The 27,398-nt window shown below is 34.3% G+C and overlaps 1 protein-coding gene across 2 annotated transcripts in view; it reads left to right on the top strand.

Annotated features, from left to right (window-relative positions):
- The window catches only part of LOC106868484 (leucine-rich repeat-containing protein 45), a 60,833-nt gene that overhangs the window by 25,984 nt on the left and 7,451 nt on the right, over positions 1-27,398 (top strand). For both annotated transcript variants that reach the window (XM_014913778.2, XM_014913772.2), the window contains 8 exons: positions 3,908-3,966; positions 5,744-5,821; positions 7,181-7,316; positions 11,787-11,864; positions 18,097-18,208; positions 20,319-20,389; positions 25,646-25,831; positions 27,087-27,197. In XM_014913778.2, coding sequence (XP_014769264.1) covers positions 3,908-3,966; positions 5,744-5,821; positions 7,181-7,316; positions 11,787-11,864; positions 18,097-18,208; positions 20,319-20,389; positions 25,646-25,831; positions 27,087-27,197 — 831 coding nt within the window. The remainder of the gene's footprint in view (positions 1-3,907; positions 3,967-5,743; positions 5,822-7,180; positions 7,317-11,786; positions 11,865-18,096; positions 18,209-20,318; positions 20,390-25,645; positions 25,832-27,086; positions 27,198-27,398) is intronic.

Here is a 27,398-nt window from a genome sequence, read left to right on the forward strand (position 1 = left end):
TAGACAGTTACCCAGAATAACAAATTACTGGAGCGATCAGGAACCTTTTGGAAATGAATATATTTCCAGTATTATGAACGAGTACGATTCGTGAAGCTGAACCAATATTTACATGTGAGAGACACTAGCAGTACACCCCACCCCCAGTACATGGAGAACTTTGAGACAAAAATTATGCAATAGAATTGATTAAGAACCCTTTCTTTAATTATGTTCCAAATATCACATTAATATGTTGATAAATAAAAAAGTTACAGGTGTTTAATGAGACTAGTCTAAATTCATGATTATTTTAGAATTTAATTGAAACTCATGAGGGGTGTATTTTGGTCAGAAATATAGTAACGAAAGGGTTAAGTCTCTACCATAAAAACATTATTTGTTGTCCCTCTAAAAATAAGCCATGTGAGGAATTGAAGAGAAAATTTAAAAAGATGTTTCCCTAAGTACTGTTAGGTCTATGTAAAAAGACTGAAGCGTGTTTTCAATTAAACGCTGTGCCAGTATTCAAATCTAATAGAAAAGTACCATTTGCTGCAATAAGAAATGTAGATGAAGAGTTAGACAGACTCAAAAAATGTGGAATTATCAAAAAAGTGGATTACTCTAAATAGGTAGCACCTATTGTGTGTTTAAAAAAAAACAACAAAATTAGGCTGTGTGCTGATTTTTCTACAAGTCTGAATGACAGTTTAAAGACATTTCTCTATCCACTTCCTACTCCAGAGGATATTTTTGCAAAATTAAATGGAGGCAAAATAGTCTCAAAATTGGATTTGTCTGAGGCATATCTGCAAATAAAGGTTGACGAGGAATGTTCAAAGCTTCTAACAGTAAATACACAGAGGTTTGTACAAATATAATAGATTGCCTTTTGGTCTGAAGGTCACATCTGCAATATTTCAACAGGTTATGGATGCGATGTTGGTGGACTGTCAGTTTGCAACTTCATACCTGGATGACATATTCATTAAAAGTAATTTGCATGATCAGCATGTTGAGCATATAAAAGCTGTGTTTGAAAATATAAGGGACTACAGGTTCACTCTGAGTAAAGAGAAATGTGGGTTCTTTTTGCCAAACATCAAATACTTAGGGCAAATTATTGATAAAAATGGAAGACGTCCTGACCTGTCAAGGACAGATACAATTCAAGATATGCCCCCCCCCCACATAACATTGTGACATTACAAGCTTTCCTTGGGCTAGTAATTTACTATCAAAATTACATTCCTAACATGCATAAATTGAGAGCACCATTAAACGATTTACTGAAAAAAGAAGTAAAATGGAATTAGTTGGTAAAGTGTCAAAATGCATTCAAAGAGATAGAAAAAATACTAATTTCTAATTTGTCGCTAGCCCATTTCAATCCTGAAACGGACATTGTCGTAGCTTCAGATGCTTCGGATTATGGAATAGAAGCAGTCTTGCTACACAAGTATAAAGATGGAAGTATGAAGCCAGTAGTTCATGCTTCACATTCGCTGTTAGCATCAGGGAAAAAGAATAGTCAGATAGAGAAGGAGGCTCTATCGATTATTTTTGTGGTAAAAAAATTTAACAAATTTCTACTTGCTAGAATTTTTTGGCTACAAACCAACCATCAACCATTACCATCAAATTTTGGGTCAGAAAAGGGATTGCTTACCCATACAGCAAACCGACTACAATGCCAGGGTACAATATTGCTAAACTAAAATTTTAAGATGCAGTATATTCTGTTGAAAAAAATTGGTCATGCGGAGTATGACTAATTCCTCAAAATGCAGAACCGATGGCCTCATTGCAGTCAGAAAATGAAATAAAAAGTATTATGTGTAATGTTATTCACAAACTACCAGTGAAAGCACATGATATAAAAATGAAATCCGCAGAGGATAATTACATTACAAGTATGAAACAAATGTTGAAAAATAAGCAAAATGAAAATACAAATTGAAATAATTTTTCACTATGCAATGATGTTTTAATGTACACGCAAAGAGTGGTAGTACCAACTGCTCTACAGAAACAAGTATTGCAGGAATTCCTCAGTAGACACCTGGGAATGCTGAGAATAAAGCTTTAATGAGGGGCTATGTATATTGGCCATCATTGGACCAGGACATTGAAAATGTAGTAAAATCTTGTAGGGGTGTGCGCTAGCAGCTAAGGCACCACCAGTGAAATACCAATCATGGCCTGAGATGGATAGTTCATGGTCCAGGGTACATATTGACTATGCTGGACTGGTGAATGACGCATACTATCTAATTGTTGTTGATAACAGTACAAAGTGGACAGAGGTATGCAGGTGCAATAAACCAAACACAAAGACAACAATAAAGTTCCTGTATGAATTATTTGCCTGATACGGTGTTCCAGACACATTAGTATCAAATAATGGAAAACAATTTACAGGTTGTAGATTCAAAACTTTCTGCAAAATACATGCAATAAAGCATATTTTTATCCCACTCTACTACTTGAAGTCAAACAGGCAGTAGAAAGATTCATTGATACTTTCAAGCGAGTGTTAAAAAAAGCAAAGTATGACGTAGGAAATGACGAGGCGTTAACAAAATTCTTCAGAATATATCAGTTTAGGAAAGTCTCCGGTAGAGGTAATGTTTGCGCAAAAAATAAAATTGATCTTCAATAAATTATTGCCAGGAAAAAATATATTTAAAAGAAATACAGAAAAGGCAACAAAACATTTTGAAGTAGGAGATAAAAGTTCATTTTAAATTTACAAAAATGGTAAAGAAGGCTGGTAGGATGGTTTTGTAACTAAAAGATTAGGAAACATGATGTATGTAATTAAAGGACAACATGGGAACATAAGAGACACCTAAACCAATAAAAGACGAGACATACTGAAAAATGAAAGAAAATACCAATGGAAGTCTGCTGTGACATGTTTTAGGTGCCAGCCCCAAAAGAGATTGAGCCTTGTAGAAGCAGCAGTAGAAAAAGTAAACAGACTGTACACTTAGAAATAATCCTTTCTACTGGAGGCACAAGGTCTCGAATAATGTAATAATTTGTGGGGAGGGGACTAGTTGATCACATCGACCCCAGTGTCTCACTGGTACTTAATTTATCAACCCTGAAAGGATGAAAGGCAAAGTCGACCTCAGCGGAACTTGAACTCAGAACATAGTAGCAGACAATAAGGATAAATCTGCCAGTTCACCGCTTTAGAAATAACACTTAGAAATGATGCCAAAACGAAAAAGATATTAAATTTGCAAAAAAAAAAAAAAAAAATTAAAGAAGGAGAGGTGCTGGAAAAAGAAAAAAGAAAATAAATTTCACTTCTTATGGAAGTCAAAATCTCAAAGCGGGAGATGTGATGAGAGTCACGACACCTCCTTGCAAGAAATAGACTGGAACAAGTAATTATAAATAGTAGCAATCAGAGTGAAGTCTGTGTGTGTTAATTCGAGTGAGTTCACTGAAGAGATTGTTGGAGTGTTACATTATTATGGCTGCATTGTTATCTGGTCTATTGTTACAACACTGGCATAGCACATCTAAACCATCTGTCACATTATCGTGTTGGTACCACAACATTGGAAATGGAGGATACAACAATTACATAAGCAGATGACCTACTATAATGCAACATATTGTTTAGTATTTTGTTTTATATAAAAATAAATTGATCAATAATAAAAATAATAATAATTTTCAAACTGATAAAGCTTTATTACATTATGTTTTTTTCCTTAATAAAATTGAATGGGAAAACATTGCCTTAATATCATGTATTATAGACGTCCCTAATTTTCATTTTAGTGATTGTATTATATGTAGAATTGTGCAGTACTATTTTTCCCTTTACAGTTTTTTTCTTTGTTGAAATAAACTATTGCAGGAATCTGTCTTAATCCATCCTTATATAGCCATTATTTTTATACAGGTATTAAATTTGATGGACAAATTATCCTGCACACAAGAGTACTTAAATCACGAAAAACGGTAATTCAACTTGTTTTTTTTCTCATTTCTTTCTCTTCGTCTTCCCCACCTCCCTTGCTAATTTCTGATCTAGAGATTTTTAACAAAAAGTAACTGCTTATAACCTTTGGACTATAATAATTCTTTCAAATTTTGATACAAGGCCTGCATCAATGCCAATATTTGACCGGTACATTAGTTTATTGGTTTCAAATTTTTGGCACAAAGCAAGTTTGGTGGAGGGGCTAATTGATTACATTGCCCCCAGTGCCTGACTGGTACTTATTTTATTGACCCTGATATGATGAACGGCAAAGTCAGCCTCAGCAGCATTTGAACTCAGAACATAAAGACAGACAAAATGCTGCTAAGCCTTTTGCCCAGCATGCTAACAATTCTACCAGCTTACCATCTTAAGTACTTTACTTTATTGACCTTGAAAGGATGGAAGACAAAGTTAACCTCAGCAGCAGAGCAAATTCTAGTTTTCAAGTTATCAAATGATGGAAGTAACAAATTTATATTCAAACTTTAGGTGGATTGATAAGTTAAATAATTTTATTGGGTATATATATATATATATATATATATATATATATACATAGGTTTCAAATTTTGGCACAAGACCAGTAATTTCAACGGTAGGGGTTAGTCATTTACACTGACCCTAGTGCTCAATTGGTACATATTTTATTGACCCTGAAAGTATGAAAGGCAAAGTTGACTTTGGTGAAATTTGAACATAGATAGTCAGACGAAATGCTGCTAAGCATTTTGCCCAGCTTGCTAATGATTCTGCCAGCTCACCACCTTCTTTATCAGGTATATATTATAGCATTGATGATAAAATGTAACCTATAAGCTATCTGACTGACAGGTTGGTCAGCTTCTAATTCAGCCAGCTACAATTCTCTGGTTTAGTTTTTAATTCAAATTAATCTTATATACATTCAAAGCTGATAAAACTAGGTGCATTTTGGGATAAGTAACCAAAAACTAAATTTCTTTCAGTTAATTTTAAATATAACAAGGAATTTAGTAAAATAACTTAGTTGTCATTAAACTAGTGTTAGGAACATAAATTGTGACTAAGGTTTGGTGGAAGATTTTAATTCAGAACTTTTGAAAATAAGTCATTTGTACTACAGAGCCAGAGGCGGTTTCAGGTGGCTTGGTGTCAAAAGGGTTTAAACGTCCTAGTAATGGTGATGATCAAAAGAAAAAATATAATTTGGAGTATTGATATAGTGATATGTATTCTTTTATTCCTCAATTTGTTTCAACTAAATTGTCTTTTGGGTTTCTTGACTGTAAGATGCATCAGATTTAGAATAAGACAAAAACCTAGTCAAATGCTTCATTGATTCAGAAGAATCCAATTTCCAAAGTAAGAATTATTGTTATTGTCAGAGTGGTTATTTATATCATTATTATTAGCAGCAGTTTAATGTTTCCCCGTTTGACAAAGATATTGTTGTCAGAATTCCTGGAGAAAATTTAGAAAAATAAATGAAAACTAAAAGCTAATTATAAAATAATTGATAAAATATTTTACTTAACCAGGACTTAGGTTGATCAAGGTTACAGTAAATACGCAATGAAAACTTTCCATCTCTAATTTTTTTTTTTTTTTCAATTTACTCAATTTTTGTAGCAAGGTTTTCATATATTCCTGAAGAAAGATTGAGTGAGCTGAATTAGTTATATAAAAAATAAAGTATAAAACAGACAAAAAGAAGTAAAAAATATACATGAATAAGGATGAATGTCCCGATTGTTATATTTTAATTGTTTTCAGGAATTCAGGCCATCAGTTAATGCAACTGAAGGAAACGCTCAAAGAAAAAAATCAAGCATTTAATGAACTCTTCTCTAAGTAAGTTACCATTTGGATGTTGTTTTTTTAATTTAGGAAACAAGGGAAGTAACTTTAGGTATACTAGGAAATCAAAAGTAACCTACCTTCTTTTAAACTTTCCGTTTGCATTTACAAATAAATTAAGTTATTATATTTCTGTTAGAGTTTGAGTTGATAATTACATTTGTAAGTCAAACTTTCTATGAACTTGAGAAAACTTCTCGACACTATAACAGTAAGGCTTTCTTTTTAAATTTAATTTTTATTTCACCTGCTTATTTATTGAAATGTCTTGTTTCTATACATTTAGAGCCAATGAGAGAAGCTCTACATTAGTGGATCTTCACTTGGACAATAGCACTCCCTCAGACACATTGTCAGCTATTAATTTGGTGACAATTGTGAAATGGGGACTATAGAGCATGCTTGCTATTTAGAGGAACTGTGAGTTTTCTTACAAATGAAATATATAAACCAAATGCAATACTTTTAATTTGAACACATTTTCAAACAAATTTTTGTTGCAATTAAAATATGGAATCAATATGGCTACAGAGGAAGTCTCTGCATGGCTCCTTAACCCACTAGAAATCACGTCATATTTCACTCATATTACACCCATTAATTTTTTTGTTTTTTGTAACTTTGGGCATAGGTTTGTTTCGTCAGGATTCACCTGGTGTTAAATGGCAATGACTTTAAGGCTGCTATTTCTACTTGCATTTCCCAGTTAATAAATATGATAGAAAGTTAAGTAAGGCATTTGTTTACACTATTCACTGAACAAAAAGAACAGAGCATGCAAATTTATCTTTTTGAAGCTATTACTCTGTTAACATTAATTAGGCGTCTTAATTAGTAATCATATGGATTTCTTGAATAAAAGTTTACTTACATTCATTGATATGAATACACACACACACACATGGTTTCTAAAGTACATTCATGTCTTTTATGCCATTTTGTCTCTATGTGAATTTAAATTACTGATTTATTCCAAATGTCAGAAACATTGCATTACTTCATAAACAACAGACCCATTATTACTTGCCTCACTAAGTATAAATACAAAAAACATTCAAGACCTTATGTACTGATAAATTACCATTATAACAAATTTACATTTCATTGCTCTTTAAGCATTACCAAAATCTTCTGATGGTAAAACGTCTCATTCAGTAGAACTTGTTAAGATATCTTGTTGTAAACTTTGACATTTGGGAAGTTCTGTATTTTGATGTAACTTATTTAAACCCTGTCTTGGCTATTTAGTGTATGTTACTACATTTTTGGTTATTGTTGAAAGTGATTTTCTTGTATTTTTACATTCAAATATAAATGCAATTCTCTATAAATTTTTCAAAAATTGTTTTAAAGGTTTACTCAAACAGATACAGAGTTAACTCTTATGAAAGAGAAGTCTTCCAGTCAAGAAGAATGTATAAAGAAGTTACAGGAACAACTTTCTGGCTTGAAAGCTCAATTTCAAAAAGAATTACATCAAGAAAGAGAAGTAAGTGTTGGTGTTACACTTTTATTTATGGCACTATAAAATTCATCTAGAATTCATCAAAAGATTGACAGATAGTAGGTTGTCAACAGTGTTGTATTATAATCCTGCAAAAAACACTTGTAAATGAGTGAGAAACATTCTATGATGGTTCAACTTGCTACAAATAACAAACTAATCCCCTTCTGATCACAAACTTTCACCTTAAAAAAAAGACTCATGAGATAATGTAATCCTTCATACTCGTAACAGGAATGGACACAAATGAAATTCGTTTCAATAATATAAGTCTACGTTTTTTTTTTGTAGTTTCAGCTCAGAGCTGCAGCCATACTGGGGTACCGCTGTTTTGCTACATTGTTATTATTGAGAGCCTCCTCTAATATGTGGCATTTGGTGAATAAGGCAGTTTGTTATTGCTACCCTCATTTGCACCTCTGGGACTTTCGACAGGAAGAGGTCCAGTTTTGATTTGAAAACACCTACATCCACTTTGTGTAGGTCTCTCAGGCTCTTTGACAGCATATTAAAAAGCTGTGGGCCCCAGGCTATTGCAGTAACTGATCCTAAAGCACAATGGCATTGCTGGGATCTTTGGCACTTTGCAGTGTCAACCCGTTCTGGCATTGGTATAGCTTTCAATGCCAAAATTTGGCACAATTCCTTCCAGGATTTTTCAAATGTATATTACTGCATACTTCTCCTGCCTTTGCTCCAGGGAGGAAAGTCTTATCTGTTTCAGCCTTGAAACTTGATCAAAATAAACTTTGAATTAAGAAACAACAGCAATTCTTAATATTCCACTTGCAAATTATCTCATGAATCTGGCTTAAAAGTCTTTTCTAGCCTGACTGTAAGTCCAAAACTTCAATAGGTTTTCAGTGTACTTCAAACCAATGGATTACAGAACTCACCTCATTTGTTAGCAAATTAGTCAGAAAAATATTAAAGTTTGTAAATGTATGTTCCTATAAGATACTATAATTTAGAAGTATATATTTATTTCCAGGCAAGTAATACTTTTATTTTGATATATTATCTGTTCTTAAGATCAATCTTGTGAAAAGTTCTTCAACTTTTACAGAAAAAAAAAGAGTTTATATATTCAAGCTTTTACATTATCTATATTTATGATGTGAGTATATGCACATATATTTACATGTTTATGAATATATACTCATATATTTTATAAAGCTTGACATTATATATTCAATACTATTGGGCATTTTGTTATTTATCTTAGTCTTGTTTATCTTTTCTTTCAGTTTTAATATTTCATTTAGTTCTAATCTTCTCTACTGTTACTTTATATTTTGGTCAAGGACATGATGTGTTTAATTGTAATTAGGTTTTTCAAGTATAGCATTTGGTCTTGGAAACCTGTTTTAACCACATATGAGCCACTCTCAGTCTTGACCAATGAAACCCACTAGTGTAATTAAAGAGTTTTATTTACAGTTTTATCAAGATAACTAGCATAGAGTCTATAAAAAAGTGACCAGGTTTCTTTGATTATGAAATAAATTATGCACAGGATAATGTTTATGAAAGAGTAAGATTAAAACAGTAACATTGGTTTATACAGAGAGACATAGATAGAGGCTAAGCTAATAGTAGAAGTAAGAGTTATTAAGTAAAAGAAACAGACAGAAAATATAGCTGTCAGTGTGTAAATGTAAGGCAATTTAGTAAAGTGAACTCTCTGTTATCTAATTACTCTACCAACTTCATGCATACTTTCTATTTGTCTGTCTGTAAATAACTAGAATTGTGGCAGTGAGCAATTGAGTCTTTGACCCTGTATCAACTTCTAAAATATATCAGAATGATATTTGTCAATTTCTCTTTCATACCAGAAGCAAAAAACAAAACTAACGTAGGCTTTTCAGATTGAGAGATTACATACAACTATGTTTACATCATCACCATTGTCGTCATTCAACATCTGTTTTCCATATTGGTTTTGGTTGGATAGTTTGACTGGAGCTGGCAAGTTAGAAGAGTGCACCAAGCTCAACTGTCTGCTTTGGTATAGTCTCTACAGCTGAATGCCTTTCTTAATGCCAACCATTTCATAGAGTGTTCTGAGTGCTTTTTACTGGAACAGCACAAATGAGGTCACCAAGTAATTTACAAGACCCCTCAACTGAGAGAGGGAGTGGTGTTGGGGGAAATGGCTTTGTGCCAGGAGGGGAAACTATGATAGAGGAACAGAAAAAGGTATCTTGCTGTAAGGGTAATACATGGTCACCTCAGAGGGAGGAAGGGAGAGAAAGAGAGAGAGAGAGAGGCAGGGGGTAACTTTGTATTGCCTCTACGGCAATAAATATACATGTGCATAATCACTATATCTAACATTCAGTGATCTATAGAAGGCTTTTAACAAGCTACCACTTCTGTAGTCTAATGGTCACTATGAAAACTTAGTGTAGCTAACTGGCTTGTGACAGCTGGGTAAGCTATGTAGAGAAGTGATGTCAGTAAGGTGAAAGCTAATAGCATGCAAATAGGTGTCCATAGGTATCAATTCTGAATGCCCTTTTATTTATTATAGTTTTCTTAGGTCATTATAGAAGTTTAAAACTGGTGTCTATGGAAAATTCTGCATACCTATGACCTAGTATCCTGGTTCAAAAAAGATAGGAATATTTCATTCATGAATTCACAGGAATATCATAACAAGAGCACTTATGAAATTAATTCCTTCAAATACTCAGAAGACTCCCTAAATGTAGTTGACAGCTTCTATTACCAGCAGCTAGGACAAGAATATAGGATGGATAAAATTTGGGGAGCTGGCAATGTAGGGATCCTCTCTCCAAATGAAGTCATAAATATTCAAAGTGCAATATTGCAAGGTAGAGAAACAGGAGTGTAACATGGGCTCTAAATGCATAGAATGTGAGAAGGCTGTAATGAAATGAGGCATGCATGCATGCTCTACAGGATATATAATATATATACAAGAATGACAGCACACAAATAAACTGTGAGAAAAGCTAAATATAAGAGGAATCAGTTGTGTGCAAGAATTAAAACTGTGAGGGTATGGATATGGAAGATGATAATTGGGTAAATAAGTGTCAGATGATATAAATGAAAGTAACTGGTGGAAGTGGAAAACTGAGGAAGACATAGGGAGAAGTAGTGAAATCTGATATCAAGATATTTAACCTCACAAAGATGACAGTGGACTGCAACAAAGGACAAAATGCTGTGCTGGAGCAGATCCATCTAACCTATGCAAGCATGGAGAAAATGGGTGGTAGAAAAGTTCATTCACACACACAATTATAAATATGCTTACATAAATATTAATTATTGTATACATAATTAGTTGGTTAGTTGGTTGGTTATATTTATATAGAAATATTGAACAGTTGCTATCCCAAAGGATTCTATGTCTAGTATATTTCTTTTATTTATCTGTTGTTTATTTGTATACTAAATCTCTGTATGAATTTCTTACGTGAATATATCAATACTATATATATTAAGTTCATGCTTTGTATTTAAACTATTACAATAGTTTAGTGCTTTTACATCTCTATGTCTCTCCACACCAAACAATTTAAGTTTTCTGGCTGTGTCATTTCATATCTCTTTTCTTTATTCCAAACAAAAGATGTTTGAACAGTTATATATCATTGATGTATTTTATTAAATTTGCACTTCAATTCTAAATCCTGTATTGTCATAAATTAATAAGATTACATACTTTATTTTCCCTTATTCTTGTATATATGCACAGACATGTATGCATCTTTATATATATATATATATATATATATATACAGACACACATTCATTTTTTACATTTAACTATTTTCTAATTATTTATTTACTTTCTTACTTTATTTAACCTATATTCTAATTTCCAAAAACTCAAAATTCTCAAATTATAATAATCTTTAGTCATTGATCAGAATGAACAAATTATTTTTGTTGTTGGTAATGTTTAATGTATTAATTATTAAATGATTTAAGCCTGAAAACTAATTTATGTGTTCATAACAAATTAAGAAAATATTTTATTGAGTATGCAAACATTGTTTCTAATATTGTTTGTTGCCCATCACATAGTCATTGCTAGTTAATTTTTTAATATTCCCTCTTTTAGATATGTTAAACGTAACTTAACTATTTTGTAAACAATTCTATTTTTCTACATCAACTAGTGTACATTCTCATATATTTATTGTTTCACTCATCACTGCTTCAGCAAGTACAGTAATGGCTATACTTCACTAATAAATTCATGATATGACTGAAACATATCGTGAATTGTCTTCCATACTTCTTAAAATAATTAAAATAATAATAGCATATTCACTAAAGCACTTTCCCTCCTCACGTAATTAATTCTAATTAGCTTTTTTTAATTCTCCCTGCATTGAAACATTAACTTTAACTAAACTATTACATGCATTTATAGTTTGTGTGTATCTGCATGTGCATATATATATTTCACAGGATTTTCGTAACAAAGAAAAAAACCTAGTTAAAGATTTGAGTGAAGCCAGCAGTAAAAGCATTCAACTGGAATGTAAGGTGAGTGATATATTTCAGCTGAAGTTTAAGTTTCTATTCCTTTTTAGTTGACAAAATAAAGCTTAGTTTTCTTAAGTTCTGAATCAAGGCTTAATTACTTGCATCCTGCACATCGCCATCGTCGTCAATATTTAATGTCCATTCTGTATATTGGTATGGACAGGGTAGGTCAGCAATACTGAATTTCTCAATGCATCAAGATCCTGCATCATCTCAACTGTAAGATACCAATCTTTTTAGGTTTTATGTAACTATCATTCAAATTTTGCTTGGCCTACCTCTTTTGATAGCAATTTTTTCACTCAGTATGCATTATCTGATAACACTGTTTTTTCAATAATAAATACTTACTAGGAGCATTCACATGTTTGTTTGTTATACCTATAATAGCAACTGAGTTTCTGTCAAAGATAAAAACTTCTTTTTAAAAAATTGGAAGTAGACATTGGATTGGTGTAATCCTAGATATAATCATCATCATTTCATTTCTACTTTCCATGCTGGCATGAGTTGGATGCTTCAACAGGATCCAGTGGGTTGGAGACCATATCTTCCTCTGAGTTGTCAGTTTTAGCTGGATATCCTTCCTAACACCAATCACTATACTGTAACCCTTTAGTATTCATATTACTCTGTTAAATGTAATGCTTTTTTATTCATATTGTTTTTAATTAATCCTGCATTATTTTGTAGCTTCGAAAGTTTGATGATGTGACTGTATATTTTTAAAATGACATTGAAGGGTAGGTGTGATAAGCTAGATTTGGTAAGTTTGAACACAAAACAGATAGCATATTTAGGCTGGATATGGCCGGTTTAAATACTAAAGGGTTAAAAAGGATTGTATGGTCAAGGTTGAAATATTTTTGATCATAGATCTTCTGCTCATTTAGATCTAACCTGGAGCTAAACTGCAATAGCTAGAAGGAAAGCTCCAAGCTGTAAGGTAAGTGGAATGCTTGAACTAGGAATAGAAAGGGTATTACAAATATTGCTATCTGAGAGCTTAGAACCACCATACAACACATGTAATCCCAAGAAAGAACAAACTACTTTTTATATGTGTCACTAGACCCATCAAAAATAGTAGCCAAATTTCAATCAAATGACAGTCTCCTTGGTAATAGAAGTAGTCCTTGGTAAAAGATGAGATGATCACTAGTGTGATACCTTTGATCATAAGGTCTGATCAGTTACAATTGACTTGGGCCTAAGCAACAACAACAAGTGCTAATTTATTGAATTATATTTTTCAATAAAATTATTGTTATAACTGATGAGGCAACAGAAGTAAGTATTGAGTCAAGCCATGAATAGTGAGTTATTCATTATGACCAAGATAGTGTCAGATTTCTTGTTATAATTCTTGCTTTCTTGGACTTCTGTGTAATGGAATGTTTGTATGTGTCTGTGTACATGTTGTAATTATTGTTTTATTGCAAACTCATTAAACCAAAGTCATTCCATTAGATTCTTAGTAATAATGAAAGGAAAGAATGGAGAGATTATTGAAATGTTAGAGCGACACCATGATGTGTGTAGTGTGCAGGAAGTAAGATTAGGGGAGCCTCAACTAGATTCTTTACAGGTAAGAGACAGAGATTCAAATTCTCGTGGTTGGCAGGAAGGATTGAGTAGGTGGTGTAGGCATAATGTTAGCAGAAAAGAAGGTAGGTAAGGTAATTGAAGTAGTCAGAGTATGTGATAGGGTAATTAAGATGAGACTTATCATTGGTAAATTGACAGTTACATTTATCTCTGCCTATGCTCCTCTGAGCTGACTGATGAGCAGAAGGACCAATTCTATGAGGTCCTTTTGCAGACTACCTCAACATCAAATGACAGAGACTTTGTTATTGTGGTTGGTAACTTCAATGGACATGTTGGACAGCATCCCCATGGATTCCAGGGAGTGCATGGTTTGGGACCTAGAAATGAGGAGGGAACAAGACTGCTGGAGTTCTGTGATGCAAATGATCTCATGATCTGCAACACTAACTTCAAAAAGCCAGCCAGCCACCTAATCACTTAGTTTGGCGAGCACATAAGCCAGATTGACTACCTCCTGGCCAGGCAACAAGGTAGATTCAATCACAAAGCTTTGGTCGATCTGGTGAATATGGAGGGTGGGGTGACACATCCCAGCCGAGCTGCAGCAATTTTTGTCTGGCTCCCAAAGAAACGTGCGGTCTTGCATTATCATGTTGGAAAACAACATCCTTCCTGTTGGCCAATTCTGGACGTTTCTCTTGAATTGCTGCTTTTAACTCATCCAATTGTGTGCAGTATTTCTCAGAATTAATTTTCTGATTACTTGGGAGAAGCTCATAGTGCAGAATTCCTTTCCAATCCCACCAGACACTAAGCAAGACTTTTTTAAGGTGAAGACCTGCTTTTGGGGTGGCTAAGGGTGGCCCATGTCACTTACTCCAGGATCGCTTTCTGTGAACATTTCAGTAGATAATCCATTTCTCATCACTTGTCACAATTTGCTTTGAAAAAGGTGCGTTTTCATTCCGTTTATAAAGTTTTTCACAGATGGAACTGCGATCCAAAAGGTTCTTCTCACTCAACTCATGTGGTACCCGGACATTGTAGCGATTTGTGTACCCAAGCTTTACCAGGTGCTCATGAATGACGGATTTTGATGGGTTGAGACATTCTGCCAATTCTTGGGTTGTGTAATGTGGGTTATTCTCAATTAATGACTTGATTTGGTGACAGGGAGCATTGTCATTGTTGAAGAATCCAATTATTTGCGCTCCCCAGATCCAATCACTTTCACTGAATGCCCTCCCTCAAACACTTCAAATTGTTGCAGTAGAACTCTTGATTGACGGTCTGGCCCTGGGGGATAAATTCTCAATGCACAATACTGTGGATTTTGAAACAAATGATGAGTATGCTTTTGATTGAGCTGCAACTCTGTTGTGCCTTCTTCAGTCATAGAGATAAAGGGCTCTTCCATTGTGACGATTGTTGTTTTGTCTCAGAGTTATATCCGTAGACCCAATTCTTGTCACCAGTGATGGTCCTCAACATGAAGGTTGGGTCATGTGATGTTCTTTCTGCTCAGTGGTCAGCAGGCAGGGGACAAACTTGGTAGAGACACACTGCATGTTTAATTCAGACATTAGGATTACCTGCATGGACCCATATAACAGACCAGCAACATCAGCAATGTCATTGAGTGTCTTCCTACGATCCTCATGCACAAGCTGATGACTTTTCTCCACATTTCTGGGGGTGATGCTCATGGCAGGTCTTTCAGATTGCTCATTGTTTTCCACTTTTGAAGCACCTGTGCCACTTGAAACACCGTATATGACCCATTGCCACATCACCATAAGCTTGCCAAAGCATGTTCAATGTCTCAGTAGCAGACTTCCCAAGTTTAACACAAAATTTCATATTGGCTTTTTGTTCCTGTCTATAACAAAATCACAGACTACAGCAAAGACGTGATCACAAAAACACAAATTTCACAACTTGTGAAGTAAACACAGTAATGTCACTTGGCACACTGCCTCATGAAGATCACTGCTAGCTCACATTGTGCTCACAACTGTGTACTGTCATCTGTTGGTGTGCTACAGAACTAGTTTGGAGACCTTTTTGATGATGTGTCCTGGCATTTACCAAACAGATAATAATTCATGGGGGGAATGAATTAAAGGGAGGTGTTCTCTAGAGATGGAAAACAACATTGATGAGATTTTCATGTTCAAATCTGCTATAATGTATCAAGAATGAACATAAGCATTATTGTTTGGATTCTTGCTACCCTTCATGTACTCCATGAATTATTATTTGTTTGGTAAACATCAGCACACAAAAGGAAATAAATTCTTTGTTGATTTCTATAAGCAAGAGCTTGTGTCCTTGTTAGATTCATTGGTCTTATGTGGTACCTTTGACTGAGGATACACACACAATGAGGTTGAAACACCACAATGTCACAAAATCCTATTTGTCAATAAATCATGTGCGTTATGAACACACACTCATCTAAAGGGAGGAGGTGTTCTCTGATGATGGAAAACAACAGCAGCCAGTATTCATATTTGAATCTCACAAAAGAAACAAATCAAACAGTTTATATAGAAATATTGGAGTAAATTATACACTTGAAGTCTGAGCACTTGAGAAATGAGCTTCAAAATTATGCATCAAAATCTTAATGCATCCATGTATGCACACATATTCATATACATACCACACAATATCATAAGATGAACCCAATTCAATAGTCATATGTAACAGGGCATGTGAGTGGAACTCACAGGTTGGAGGCTAGCAGAGAGCAAAGATACAGTGACACAGGGCCAAGAAGACAGGGTTGGGGAATGAGAGGTAAGCATAGTGCATGAAGCGGAAATGTGAGAAAGAGAAGAGATATAGAGATGTTGTTTGGTTTGTTGCAGTAGAGTGTGTGAGAGGTTTTGTTGTTAAGTGTGGCTGAGACACAGAGTGCTTCTAGAACTCAGTTTTGCTGACATGGGCAGGTCTTCTCAAGAACTTCATATCACCAGACATCTCGGTCCATTGTCATATCCTCTGTGAGGCCCAACATCCTCAGATCGGTCCTTACCACTTCATCCCATGTCTTCCTGGGTTTTCTTCTTCCATGGGTACCATCTGCTTTCAGTGTTTGGCACTTCTTTATGCAACTGTCCTCATTCATATGCATCATGTATCCAAGCCAATGTAGTCTTCTCTCTTGCATGCTACATTTGATTCCTCTTATACCCAACTTTTCTCTCAATACGTTTGGACTTTGTTGTACATGCGCACTGATGTTGCACACCCAATGGAGCATACTACTTTTATTTCTCTCCAGTCTACATGTCTTCTGCATTCAGAGCCCATGTCTCACTACCATGGAGTATAGCCATTCGCATACAAGCACCATATAGTCTACTTTTCACTCTGAGAGAGAGACATTTAGTTGCCAACAGAGGTAATAGCTCACTGAACTTCCTCCACCTAATTCTTATGCTAGAGACAATACTTTCAGAGCATCCTCCACCACTGCTAATTTGGTCACCTAGGTAACAGAAACTATCTACAACCCCAAGAGAGGTTCCTGATGTTTATGATCAATTTCACTTTTTAGTTCCTACTTTATAAATTCCTTTTTATACTAATTATCATAATCATCCTTATTCATCAACATTTTAATAGTTTTTTTCATGTTTACATTATTAAAGCAGGTTTGCAATTTCTGTGCACCTTGATCCTAAAGCACGTTAGTTGTTATGACAAACCGTATCAAAATCAATACTATGCTAGAATTCTTTTCATCACTTACCCCTGCCTTTAATATGAATAGACAGATATAGAGGAATATAATATAAATAGACAAAAATATGTGGGAGAATGTACGAAAAAACAACAACAGACGAGGACAGGTGGTGTAAATAACAAAAGGATGTATTAGTATGACGCTCGGGAATACGGAAAGTCTTTGACGTTTCGAGCTACGCTCTTCAACAGAAAGAATACGGAGACAAGGAGAAAAACGCGGAGAAAAAAAAAAAAATGAACAGTTAAAGTGGAAAAATTTTGTTAGTAATCCAATTCCACTCACAATACAATGCTTTGGTCAGCCAAAAGCTATAGTAGATACTTCCATAAGATGCCGTGCAGTGAAACTGATCCAGATTTATCTCTCATCTATGGCTTCTGTAGGATTAAACAGATGAGCATCATTTATTTTTTTATTTTTCTTTGCCTGGGGTAGTTTGGGCTGTGTCAAGTTTGACTTCATTTTGTTTTATTACATGAAGATAAAAGTAAAGTTTTTACCCAGTGTCACAGTACATGACTGGTCATTGTTATTGCATCAGTTGCTTTGTCTTAGTCTAAATGTTATTAATATATTCTGTTGGTCCAAGACAAGTTAACAGAAACAATAGAGCATTGGACCAAATACCAAACATTATATATTTTATTTCTCTACTGAAGAAATCATCTTTAACTGGCATCCCTCTTGTGGTCATTATAATATGTACCTGTAAATTATTTAACGTCATTTAGTCATCTAATTTGCTTCCTTCAGAGAATTGATCCTGTGCAGCATTAACAGAAATTGATTTATTAATTAGCATCATTTTTTGCTTTGTCCATATTTTATCGATATTTAATCTATTTCTCCTATGTTAAGAAATTCTGACACCTTCTTTTCTGCTTTAGTCCTCGAAAATTGAAGTTATTTGATTTTGACTTTTAGCTATCTGATTCCGAAACCAAATGCCATGCACTTCAGGAGCAGGTCTTTGAACTGAAAGAACATATTGCTTGTTTACATTCAGAAATAGAATTAAAAGAAGTTCAAAATAAAGGTAGATATTAATAATTTCACACATTATCAATATATTCTCACTACATAGTAAACATGTTTAAACATGTTTACTATGTTTACTAATGACATGTTTAAACATGTCATTTCATGTATCAGTCATCATCATCATCGTTTAACGTCCGTTTTCCATGCTAGTATAGGTTGGACAGTTTGACTGGGGTCTGGGAAGCCAGGAGGCTGCATCCCAGTCTGATCTGGCAGTATTTCTACAGCTGGATGCCCTTCCTAACGCCAACCACTCTGTGAGTGTAGTGGGTGCTTTTTACATGCCACCGGCACAGGGGCCAGAGGAGGTTGGCAATGGCCACGATTGGTTGGTGCTTTTGTTAAATAATTTGTCTAAGATTGAAATAAAAGTTCAAAGCTGGGGTATAAGAATTGTCCAGTAAAATCAGTGTTATTGATGATAAGGTTGAATTGCTTCAAGTTAGATGGTGAAGAGCAGGGAAATGAACAGTAAGAATTTTGCTTCACAACCTTGTGATGATTTCCATTCTGATCCCACTGCATTCTGATCCCACTGATACCTTATACAAGTATTTCTACTAGAGCCTTGGATTGACAGTGAAATTTGGTTTATGGAAACTGTATGAAAGCGTGTTGTGTGTGTGTGTGTGTGTGTGTGTGTGTGTGTGTGTGTGTGTGTGTGTGTGTGTGTGTGTGTGCCCCAGACTTACCAGCTTGTCAAACTGTTCAACCCATGCAAGCATGGGAGGTAGACATTAAATGTTAATGATGAATGAAGATTATATATGTATATATGAATTCATAAAATTTTTCTTGATAATGTATACTTGAATAATTGTTTGCTTTTATTAAAACTAATTAATAAGCAGTTTTCTTTATTATTATTATTATTATTATTGTTATTATTATTATTATCATTATTATTATTATTATTATATACAGTTCATATCTGCAATTGGAAATATTTCTTTCCAGTTTCTGTGTTGATATACTTCACTAAGGGATATGCTCAACTGATTATGGTCAAACAACTGACAAGCAAATCTGTGGTATTGAGCAGAATATTTGCTGTAGCCCATCTTTTATACCAAAACAAAACAATTTGTTGTTGTTGTCGTCGGCGGCGGCGGTGGTGGTGGTGGTGGTGGTGGTGAAAAGCTGGATATATTACTTGAAGTCCAGAATTCACTCTCACCAGAGTTAGCTTTACTTAACTGTGTATTCTCTGAATATATTATTGTGATAGCAATTAAAGAATGTCTGAAAAAATTCTAGATCAGGGATGAGCAACTTTTCGTCAACTGGGGGCCCCACATCATACCAATTTCAAGTGGAAGGGGTTTGCATGATAAAACACACATGCATGAAATATTACTTGCCCACTTTACACTGAATTTTTTGCAGTTCTTCTTAATTTTATTTGTCTTAGTATGAAAGTTTACATTGAGCTGGCATCTCTTTCATTATTTTCTAATGATAATAATGATGATTACTAGTGTAAATAAATTATAGTTTAAAATATTGAGGTAATAAAAAGAAAATTCATTGATATTTTATTAAAGAACAATTTCATTATCTGTATCAATGACATTCACATTCTTTACCAATATTTTCAATATTAGGTAGAATTTGAGATGTCACTACTCTTAGGTTATGCTGCAAATGCTCATTAGTGAGTCTTGACTTAATTTTTGACTTAGTTTTAGAAAGAGAGTGATGCTTTAAAACAGAGAAAGCATAGCATGTACACTGTACAACAAGAGAGAGAAGGAAGGAGGGATGATGAAGTTAAATGCAAAAGTAAAGTGCAAGTTTAAGAGGTGAGAGACAATAAGGTTAATAATTGGAAAATTTGAGAAAAATTTTTTGCTTGTAAAAATTAGTAACCTAGAAACTCATTGAGGGCCACACAGCAACATGTTGAGGACCGCATGCAGCCTGCAGGCCACAGGTTGCCCATGCATGTTATAGATCTTTCTGATTCTTTTTATAAATGTAAAGCTGATTGAACCACAAGTTATTTACTTAACCTATATGACAGATGCTTTTTCTATTTTACTTGCCCCAGCAAAAATTAGTCTGTTTCATACTCTTTGTATTTTTAAATAAATTTTATCCTGCAGATATGTTAGAACAAAAAAGAAATGAATTCAATGAGAAAATCAAACACTTCGAAGAAATTCAAAAGAAAGAGGTATGCATCATTGTCATGATCACTATTACACCACAACCATTATCATCACTGTCATCATTTTTCCTCTACATTTCACTCCTTCACTATTCACTCTGACTTAATGACCATTTGTGCTTTTCTTCCTTATGTATTGTGTATCAGTGTCATTATATTTATTAATAAGTGAGTCCAAGGAGGAGGAGCAGTGCCTTGATCTTTGCAGGCTCTAGCAAGATTAGTGTGTTTGATGTTGAGTTTGCATACTTGTGGTTTAGTGTGTGAAAGAGAAAATGGAGGGTAAGAAACTCAAAAGGAAAGATCTATGATGTGTAGAAGTAAACTGTCTCAGGATAAAATAGTAGACTAGTAATTCTCAGGTTGAGTGTTCAAACTCACTGTAGGTAAATTATGTCACTGGATGGTACACTTAATTCTATGTACACCAGTTCACCCAACTCTATGAAATAGGTGCCAGATCCTTCAGGAATGTTACCTACTATAGGTTTATTTTTCACTCATCTCAAACAAATGAAATTAAACATTGACACATGAGGGCCATTCAAGATTTAAAAGACAATATTAAGTAGAGATAAATTGTCTTAATGATATACTAGCTGTAGACATCCCATCTCTGACTATTTCTCTAGATTTCAGTTTCTTGTTCCTATTGTAGTGTTGAACCATTTTGCTGTTTTGATCAAAAGTTCATTTTGCTATTTTATTTTATTTTACTCATTTACTCCAAAATAATTTTACGTGCAGAAATTCTCTTGAAATACACATGTAATATGAGATGCATTGGTTGGCCTTATTGGAAATGGTTGGTTTTTGTCACTTTTGCTTATAATCAATACAAGAACATCCTTCTACTGTTATGTTTGTCCAATAAGTCAACTTCATGTACTTACATGAAGAAAGCCATTCCATTTCTGTCAAATATTTTTTTTATGTAACTGTACAAATTATATTCAAAATATATATTCAGAAATTAGGTTTTAGTTTTGAACACTGGAAATTTGTATAACACTACTTTTTATATTACCCTGTTGTTTTTCTATTCAATGCCCATTATTGGTGTAATATTAGGATTAGTGAGAGTCTTGCTGACACATGCACAATTTCTTGTCACTCATATTATCTGTTGCTGATTTAGTTAGGTACAAATTTGAGGATAGCAATAAGCAAATATACAAATCTAGCAAACAGGTAAATAGAATTTACTTCGCAACAGCTGTGCCAGTAAGTTGTAGTAACAGGCATCAAATCGTTTTGTCATGTTTTGTTTGTGATTAACAGTACATTCTACTGTTCTGTTTTGTTTTGTTTGTCCCATTTACTCCTCAAGATAATTTTGTGTGCAGAAACTCACTTGAAGTATGTATGCTTTGTTTGAGATGTATCAGTTGTACCTGCTAGAAATGGTCTGGTTTGTTTTGTTCTGTTCATATTTCAAAAGAACAACATTCTGCTGTTATGTTTATGCAATAAGTTGATGTCATTTTAGCACATGATGAAAGCCATTTCGGCATTTTTTAATTTTTTATGTGATACAAATTATATTAAAAATAGACATCAGCTTCAAATATTGGAGAGTATTTTTTGATTCAACTAATGTTATTGGAATATTAGAATTAGTAAAGTCACATTTGGGTGAGATACAGCAGAAGTAACAAGAGAGGGAAGAGAGGTGGAGGGAATATGTAGATAGCTAGTTTGGAGAAGCAAAGGTTATTATAGTAACATGAATTGAGGAAAAGAGAGAGGAAATAGCACATATGTGAGCTAGTGGTTGATGCATGTTGATGAATTAATCTTTGCCACTTACCAAATAAACTTCTCTTCTTATATGTAACAACAGATACATCCCATATATATGAGCTGTAATCCTATGTTGGTAATCCAAGTTTTGTAGAGGGCCTGCAACTGATCAGTGCTAAGGTATTTTCTGTATTTTCTGATCCTAATGAAAAATTTTACTATTTGTAATGCAGTTTTGGCAATATTATCGAAATTTGGCATGGGAGATCACCAGAGAGAGAAAGAGAAAGTTAGAAAGTTAGACCATAATTAGAAATGCTGGGAGACAAGAATGATCTCTCTATAAGTATGTGATTATGTTTTTTGTGTTGTTTAAAGAAACTTATTTGTCATGTTTCCATTGGAAAATGTTTTAATGTCTTCCCTCTATCCCTGGAGACAGTGGAGGTCTGGTGTGAGGTGTCAGTATTGTATGTGGGTGATATGAATTGTTAAGGTGAAGTAAAGAGTGATATCATCTGTGCAGAATTCTACATTGTAGATATTTGATGTATTAAAAAGAAGGATGTGAGAAGCACAAACTTGGCATACACCAGAGTTAATAGACAGGAGTGATGTTGGAGAGAATGTAAACTATTTCTTAACAATTGGTTTTAGTTAGAATTTTTGTATGTATGTATGGTAAAAGAAGTATATGTCCTTAGATGTGAAAAACTTTTACTTTGTAAGAATTTTGGTGTTCTCACTGTTTTTTGTGTCTGTATACTTAAGCTCTTTTCAATCTTGTATTCCTATGCTTTTAACTTAATTATTTTACTGAACTTTATTTTTATTAAAGACCACCTGTTTATTAGTTTTAGCCTAATTTCAGGGGAAGGAGGCCATGTGTGTAAGTGTTTCATTACTTTATTTGGTTAAATTTATTACATTTTTAGATGTTTTAAGTTATTAACACTTAGTTTTTAAAATGTATCATAATGAGCTTAGTGTTTTGTTTATTGTCATGCCAGTGAGGTAGTGTGAAAGAAAGACCCTCTCAAACGACAAAGAGACAATGAGTGGCTAACAAGTAAAATGAAAGTGAGTGGAAGGATGAGATATTTATCACACTGTCCTACTGCTAAACAGGGCAAGAGTGAGAGAATATGAATGAGAGTGGGTTGAAATAAAGGCTAGCTTTATGTTACTATAAGCAATCTTCATATACTGATAATAACAACCAAAACTTAAAGAATAAAAAAATTCTATAATAAAAAAAATAACACATTAGGCTGTCAGCATCGAATCAAGTGGAATTTTACTTTCATTTTAATAACAAAACATGGGAAATATTTTTATGTAATTTGTGAGACCATAATCTGAGGCCTCTGCCAGGAGTGTAGCCAGCCCACCTATGCGTACCTTTCCTTCATTGGACACTAAACTTTGTTTGCGAAGACCTGTTGAGGCAAATAAAATCGATCCAAATTCAACGGCTGGCACCCATGCCAACCTCTCCTTCATTGGACACTATACTCAGCTTGCGAAGACCTGTTGGGGCAAGTGAAATCGAAATCATGATTGAACCAAATTCGATGACTGGCACCTGTGCCAGTGGAGCGCTAAGAGCACCATCCAAGCGTGATCATTGCCAGAGCAGCTGACTGGCTTCCATGCCAGTGGCACGTAAATAGCACCATTTGAGTGTGATCATTACCAGCGTCGCCTTACTGGCACATAAAAAGACATTCGAGCGAGGTCGTTGCCAGTGCTGCTGGACTGGCTCCTGTTCAGGTGGCATGTAAAAAACACCATTTTGAGCATGGCCATTGCCAGTACCGCCTGACTGGCCCTTGTGCTGGTGGCACGTAAAAGCACCCACTACACTCTTGGAGTGGTTGGCATTAGGAAGGGCATCCAGCTGTAGAAACTCTGACAGATCAGATTGGAGCCTGGTGCAGCCTTCTGCTTCACCAATCCTCAGTCAAATCGTCCAACCCATGCTAGCATGGAAGGCGGACGTTAAACGATGATGATGATAATTGAATGATTATAACAATATATTAAATCATATATATTGCTTATATATTAACTGATATATTGACTGGATGGACATGGCTGGAATCCTATCATGTTATGAAGCACAGGTAAAATTTATAAGGTATTATATTTTTGCTGTTGTCTTTCAGTTTTAATTTACTTCCAAATCATTTCAGTAAAACAGGAAATAAGCAAATTTTCAATGTTTTGTAAATAATCTTTTACTTGTTTGTCATCAGACTGTGGCTATGTTGAGGCACCACTCTGGAGATTTGTTTTTTTTTTTTAGTCAAACAAATCAACCCCAGGACTTATTTTTTTAAACCTGGTACTTATTCTATCAGTCTCTTTTGCCAAACCACCAAATTACAGGGATGTAAACACACCAGCACTGGTTGTCAAGCAATGGTGGAAGACAAACACAGATACACACACACATATATATATACGATGGTCTTCTTTCAGTTTCCATCTACCAGATCCACTTACAAGGCTTTGCATGACCTGAGACTATAGTAGAATACACTTGCCCAAGGTGCCATGCAGTGGAGCTGAACCCAGAACCATGTAGTTGGGAAGCAAGCTTCTTACCACACAGCCACTCCTGTGCCTTTTGTGTGTGTGTGTGTGTGTGTATGGCCTGTGTAGTTGGGAAGCAAGCTTCTTACAACACAGCCACACCTGCACCCATGTAATATTGTAACATTTTTGTAGATACAATACCATCACTTTTAATTAAATTTTTGTAACTATTGTTAAATCATTCAGTGTACCAGTAAAAAGTTTATAATTAAAAAAAAAACTGTTGATTTTGATGAGCACCATATCTATGTGCATATATATTGATCTTACTCCTCATTCAAGGTTGGCAACCTGCACTAATATTGGTTTTGGACTTTTGTTTGAGATCAAACTGTAATATTTTACTGTTAAATACATTGTCTGAAGTCTTTTGGTAAGAAATTCATCAATGGTTTCATTTGTCATTTTTTATGACATGGTGTACTAGTGTTTAACACTCTCACCCACATACATTGGAGTATTATTGAGAACATTATGTTATGGGCTGAAGACATATGGCCTAATAGCTAGTGTGTTTGGCTCACAATCATAAGAATGTGGGTTTCATTCCTTGATCAGGCAAGTGCCTTACTCAGTGCCTTGAGCAAGGCACTTATTTCATGTTTGCTCTTGTTTACTCAGTTGAAAATGAGCACCAGCTGAGTCCTGAAGTAACCTTTTCTTCCAGCCATCATGTCCAATGTTGGCATGGATTGCAAAGTATAACATTTGAAATGAAATTATCAGTTCATTCTATTTTTTAATCTACTAACTTCATGTCAAATTACTTTTACCTACAAACATTATCAACAGTTACTTTCACAACATCTGGTACTAAGATTTCATAAGGTATCTTGTGAATAGAATTTTAGATATTGCAAATATTCATTTTATTTAAACAAAATTAAAATTATAAAAGTTACAATATTTTCTTTTTAGCAATTACAGCAAAAAGAATCCTGGGAGAATTTAGAGAGCAACCTTCGAAACCAGATCCAGAAATCAGAGCAAAGCCGTTTGGCACTTGAGGAGGATGTTGCTTCTCTGAAGACTGCAAATATTGCCTTAAGAGTTAAAGCAGAAGAAGATATAGCTATTCTCAAGGCTGGCATAAAGACTGATAATGTAAGTGTACAGACTTTGAAACGTGTATGGAAGATTACAATGACTGACAAAACAGAATTGATATAGTAAGAGAGGTGAGGGTAAGAGAAAGAAATGATGTGTGCTTGGATGTGAGTACATATGAACAGGTAGGTTCACTCTCTACAAATTCATTTTAGACTATATTCAAGGAAAAGCTATTTGATTTGCTTGTCAAACTCACCTAGTCTCTTCAGCTGCTATTAGAACTCTGCTAAGCTGTATCTTTCCTCTGTGTTTTGTACTGCTATTACTATTTGCTTCACCAAGAGAACCTCTGTATGGTCATTGGACCTGATAGAAATAGCAGCTAAATCTCCTTCAAATCACACCCTAACTCACTGGATAATATGATCCTAGGTTCCCTGCACATAGGAAGAAGATGAATGGCTGCAAATGGAATGCTTGATCATAGGTATACTCACTCAGAGCTAACCTGGGGTTTAACAATAACAACAACAAATGCATTTTCTCCTGCTCTTCCCATCACTTGCAATATATCACTCTGCTGCTCTGTCTTAAATACATCAATATGTCTGTGGGAAAATACCTCAAGGAAATATTCTACATACTAAATACACATACTGTAGGGTCTCATATATATATTACAATGAATTGAAAAATATTCAATCAACTGAGATTGTCTAAGCAAAAAGTGGATAAAAAACTCTCTTTGGTGACATCTAATAATTCTTCTAGTTGACTGCACTTTTTTGTAATTAGTATACCTATTATTAACTCATATACTTCCATGCACCTGTTTTCCGTTTACTTTTGTTGTTATTGTTGTTTAGCTCCAGGTCAGCTTTATTGAACTGATCTGTGATCAAAGACATTCCAGCCATGACTATCTTATCTTTTTCCAGCCATAGTATATCTAGGACTACATCATATAATGTGCTCTTAATTTTTCTAAGATAGTGATTTGAAGGAGAAATGGCAGCTTTCACTTTCATCCTTTGTTCATTTCTTCCATTACTGTCCTGTATCCATTTTGTTTCAGCCGGTACTTTATTTGGATTGCTTCATGGAATTTAGTTTTTATCTTATCTCCATGGCTAAGAATCTCTACCTTCACAAGATCATCTCACAGTTGGTCTATCTATTCCTGTAATTGCCCAGGATTCTCTTTCTTTTTCTTTTCATTTTTTTTATATTGTGATATCATCACTCCAAATTTACTATCATCATCATCATCATCATCATCATCATTTAACCTTTATTATTTCTGTTTTAGGATCTACGTTATGAGCAGCTTCAAAATAAAATATTTCTCATTGAAAGTTCCAAGGAAGACTTTAAAAAGCAATGGGAAACTTCACAGCAACAACTGAATGATATGAACAATGTATGTAATTCTAACTAAATTATACTTTTTATTAATTTTCATTTCTATACCTATTTCTCATGCTGACATAAGTTTTTAAAAATGGTTGCATTATTTTCTTTTTCTCTCCCTCTTTCTCTTCCCCTCTCTCTCCTTTCTCTTTCCCTTTTTCTCTCTTTCTCACTCAATTTTAATGTTACATTCTAAAGAGAATTTAAAATG

This window comes from Octopus bimaculoides, chromosome 1, assembly GCF_001194135.2.
Source record: "Octopus bimaculoides isolate UCB-OBI-ISO-001 chromosome 1, ASM119413v2, whole genome shotgun sequence".
Classification (NCBI taxonomy): Eukaryota; Metazoa; Mollusca; class Cephalopoda; order Octopoda; family Octopodidae; genus Octopus; species Octopus bimaculoides.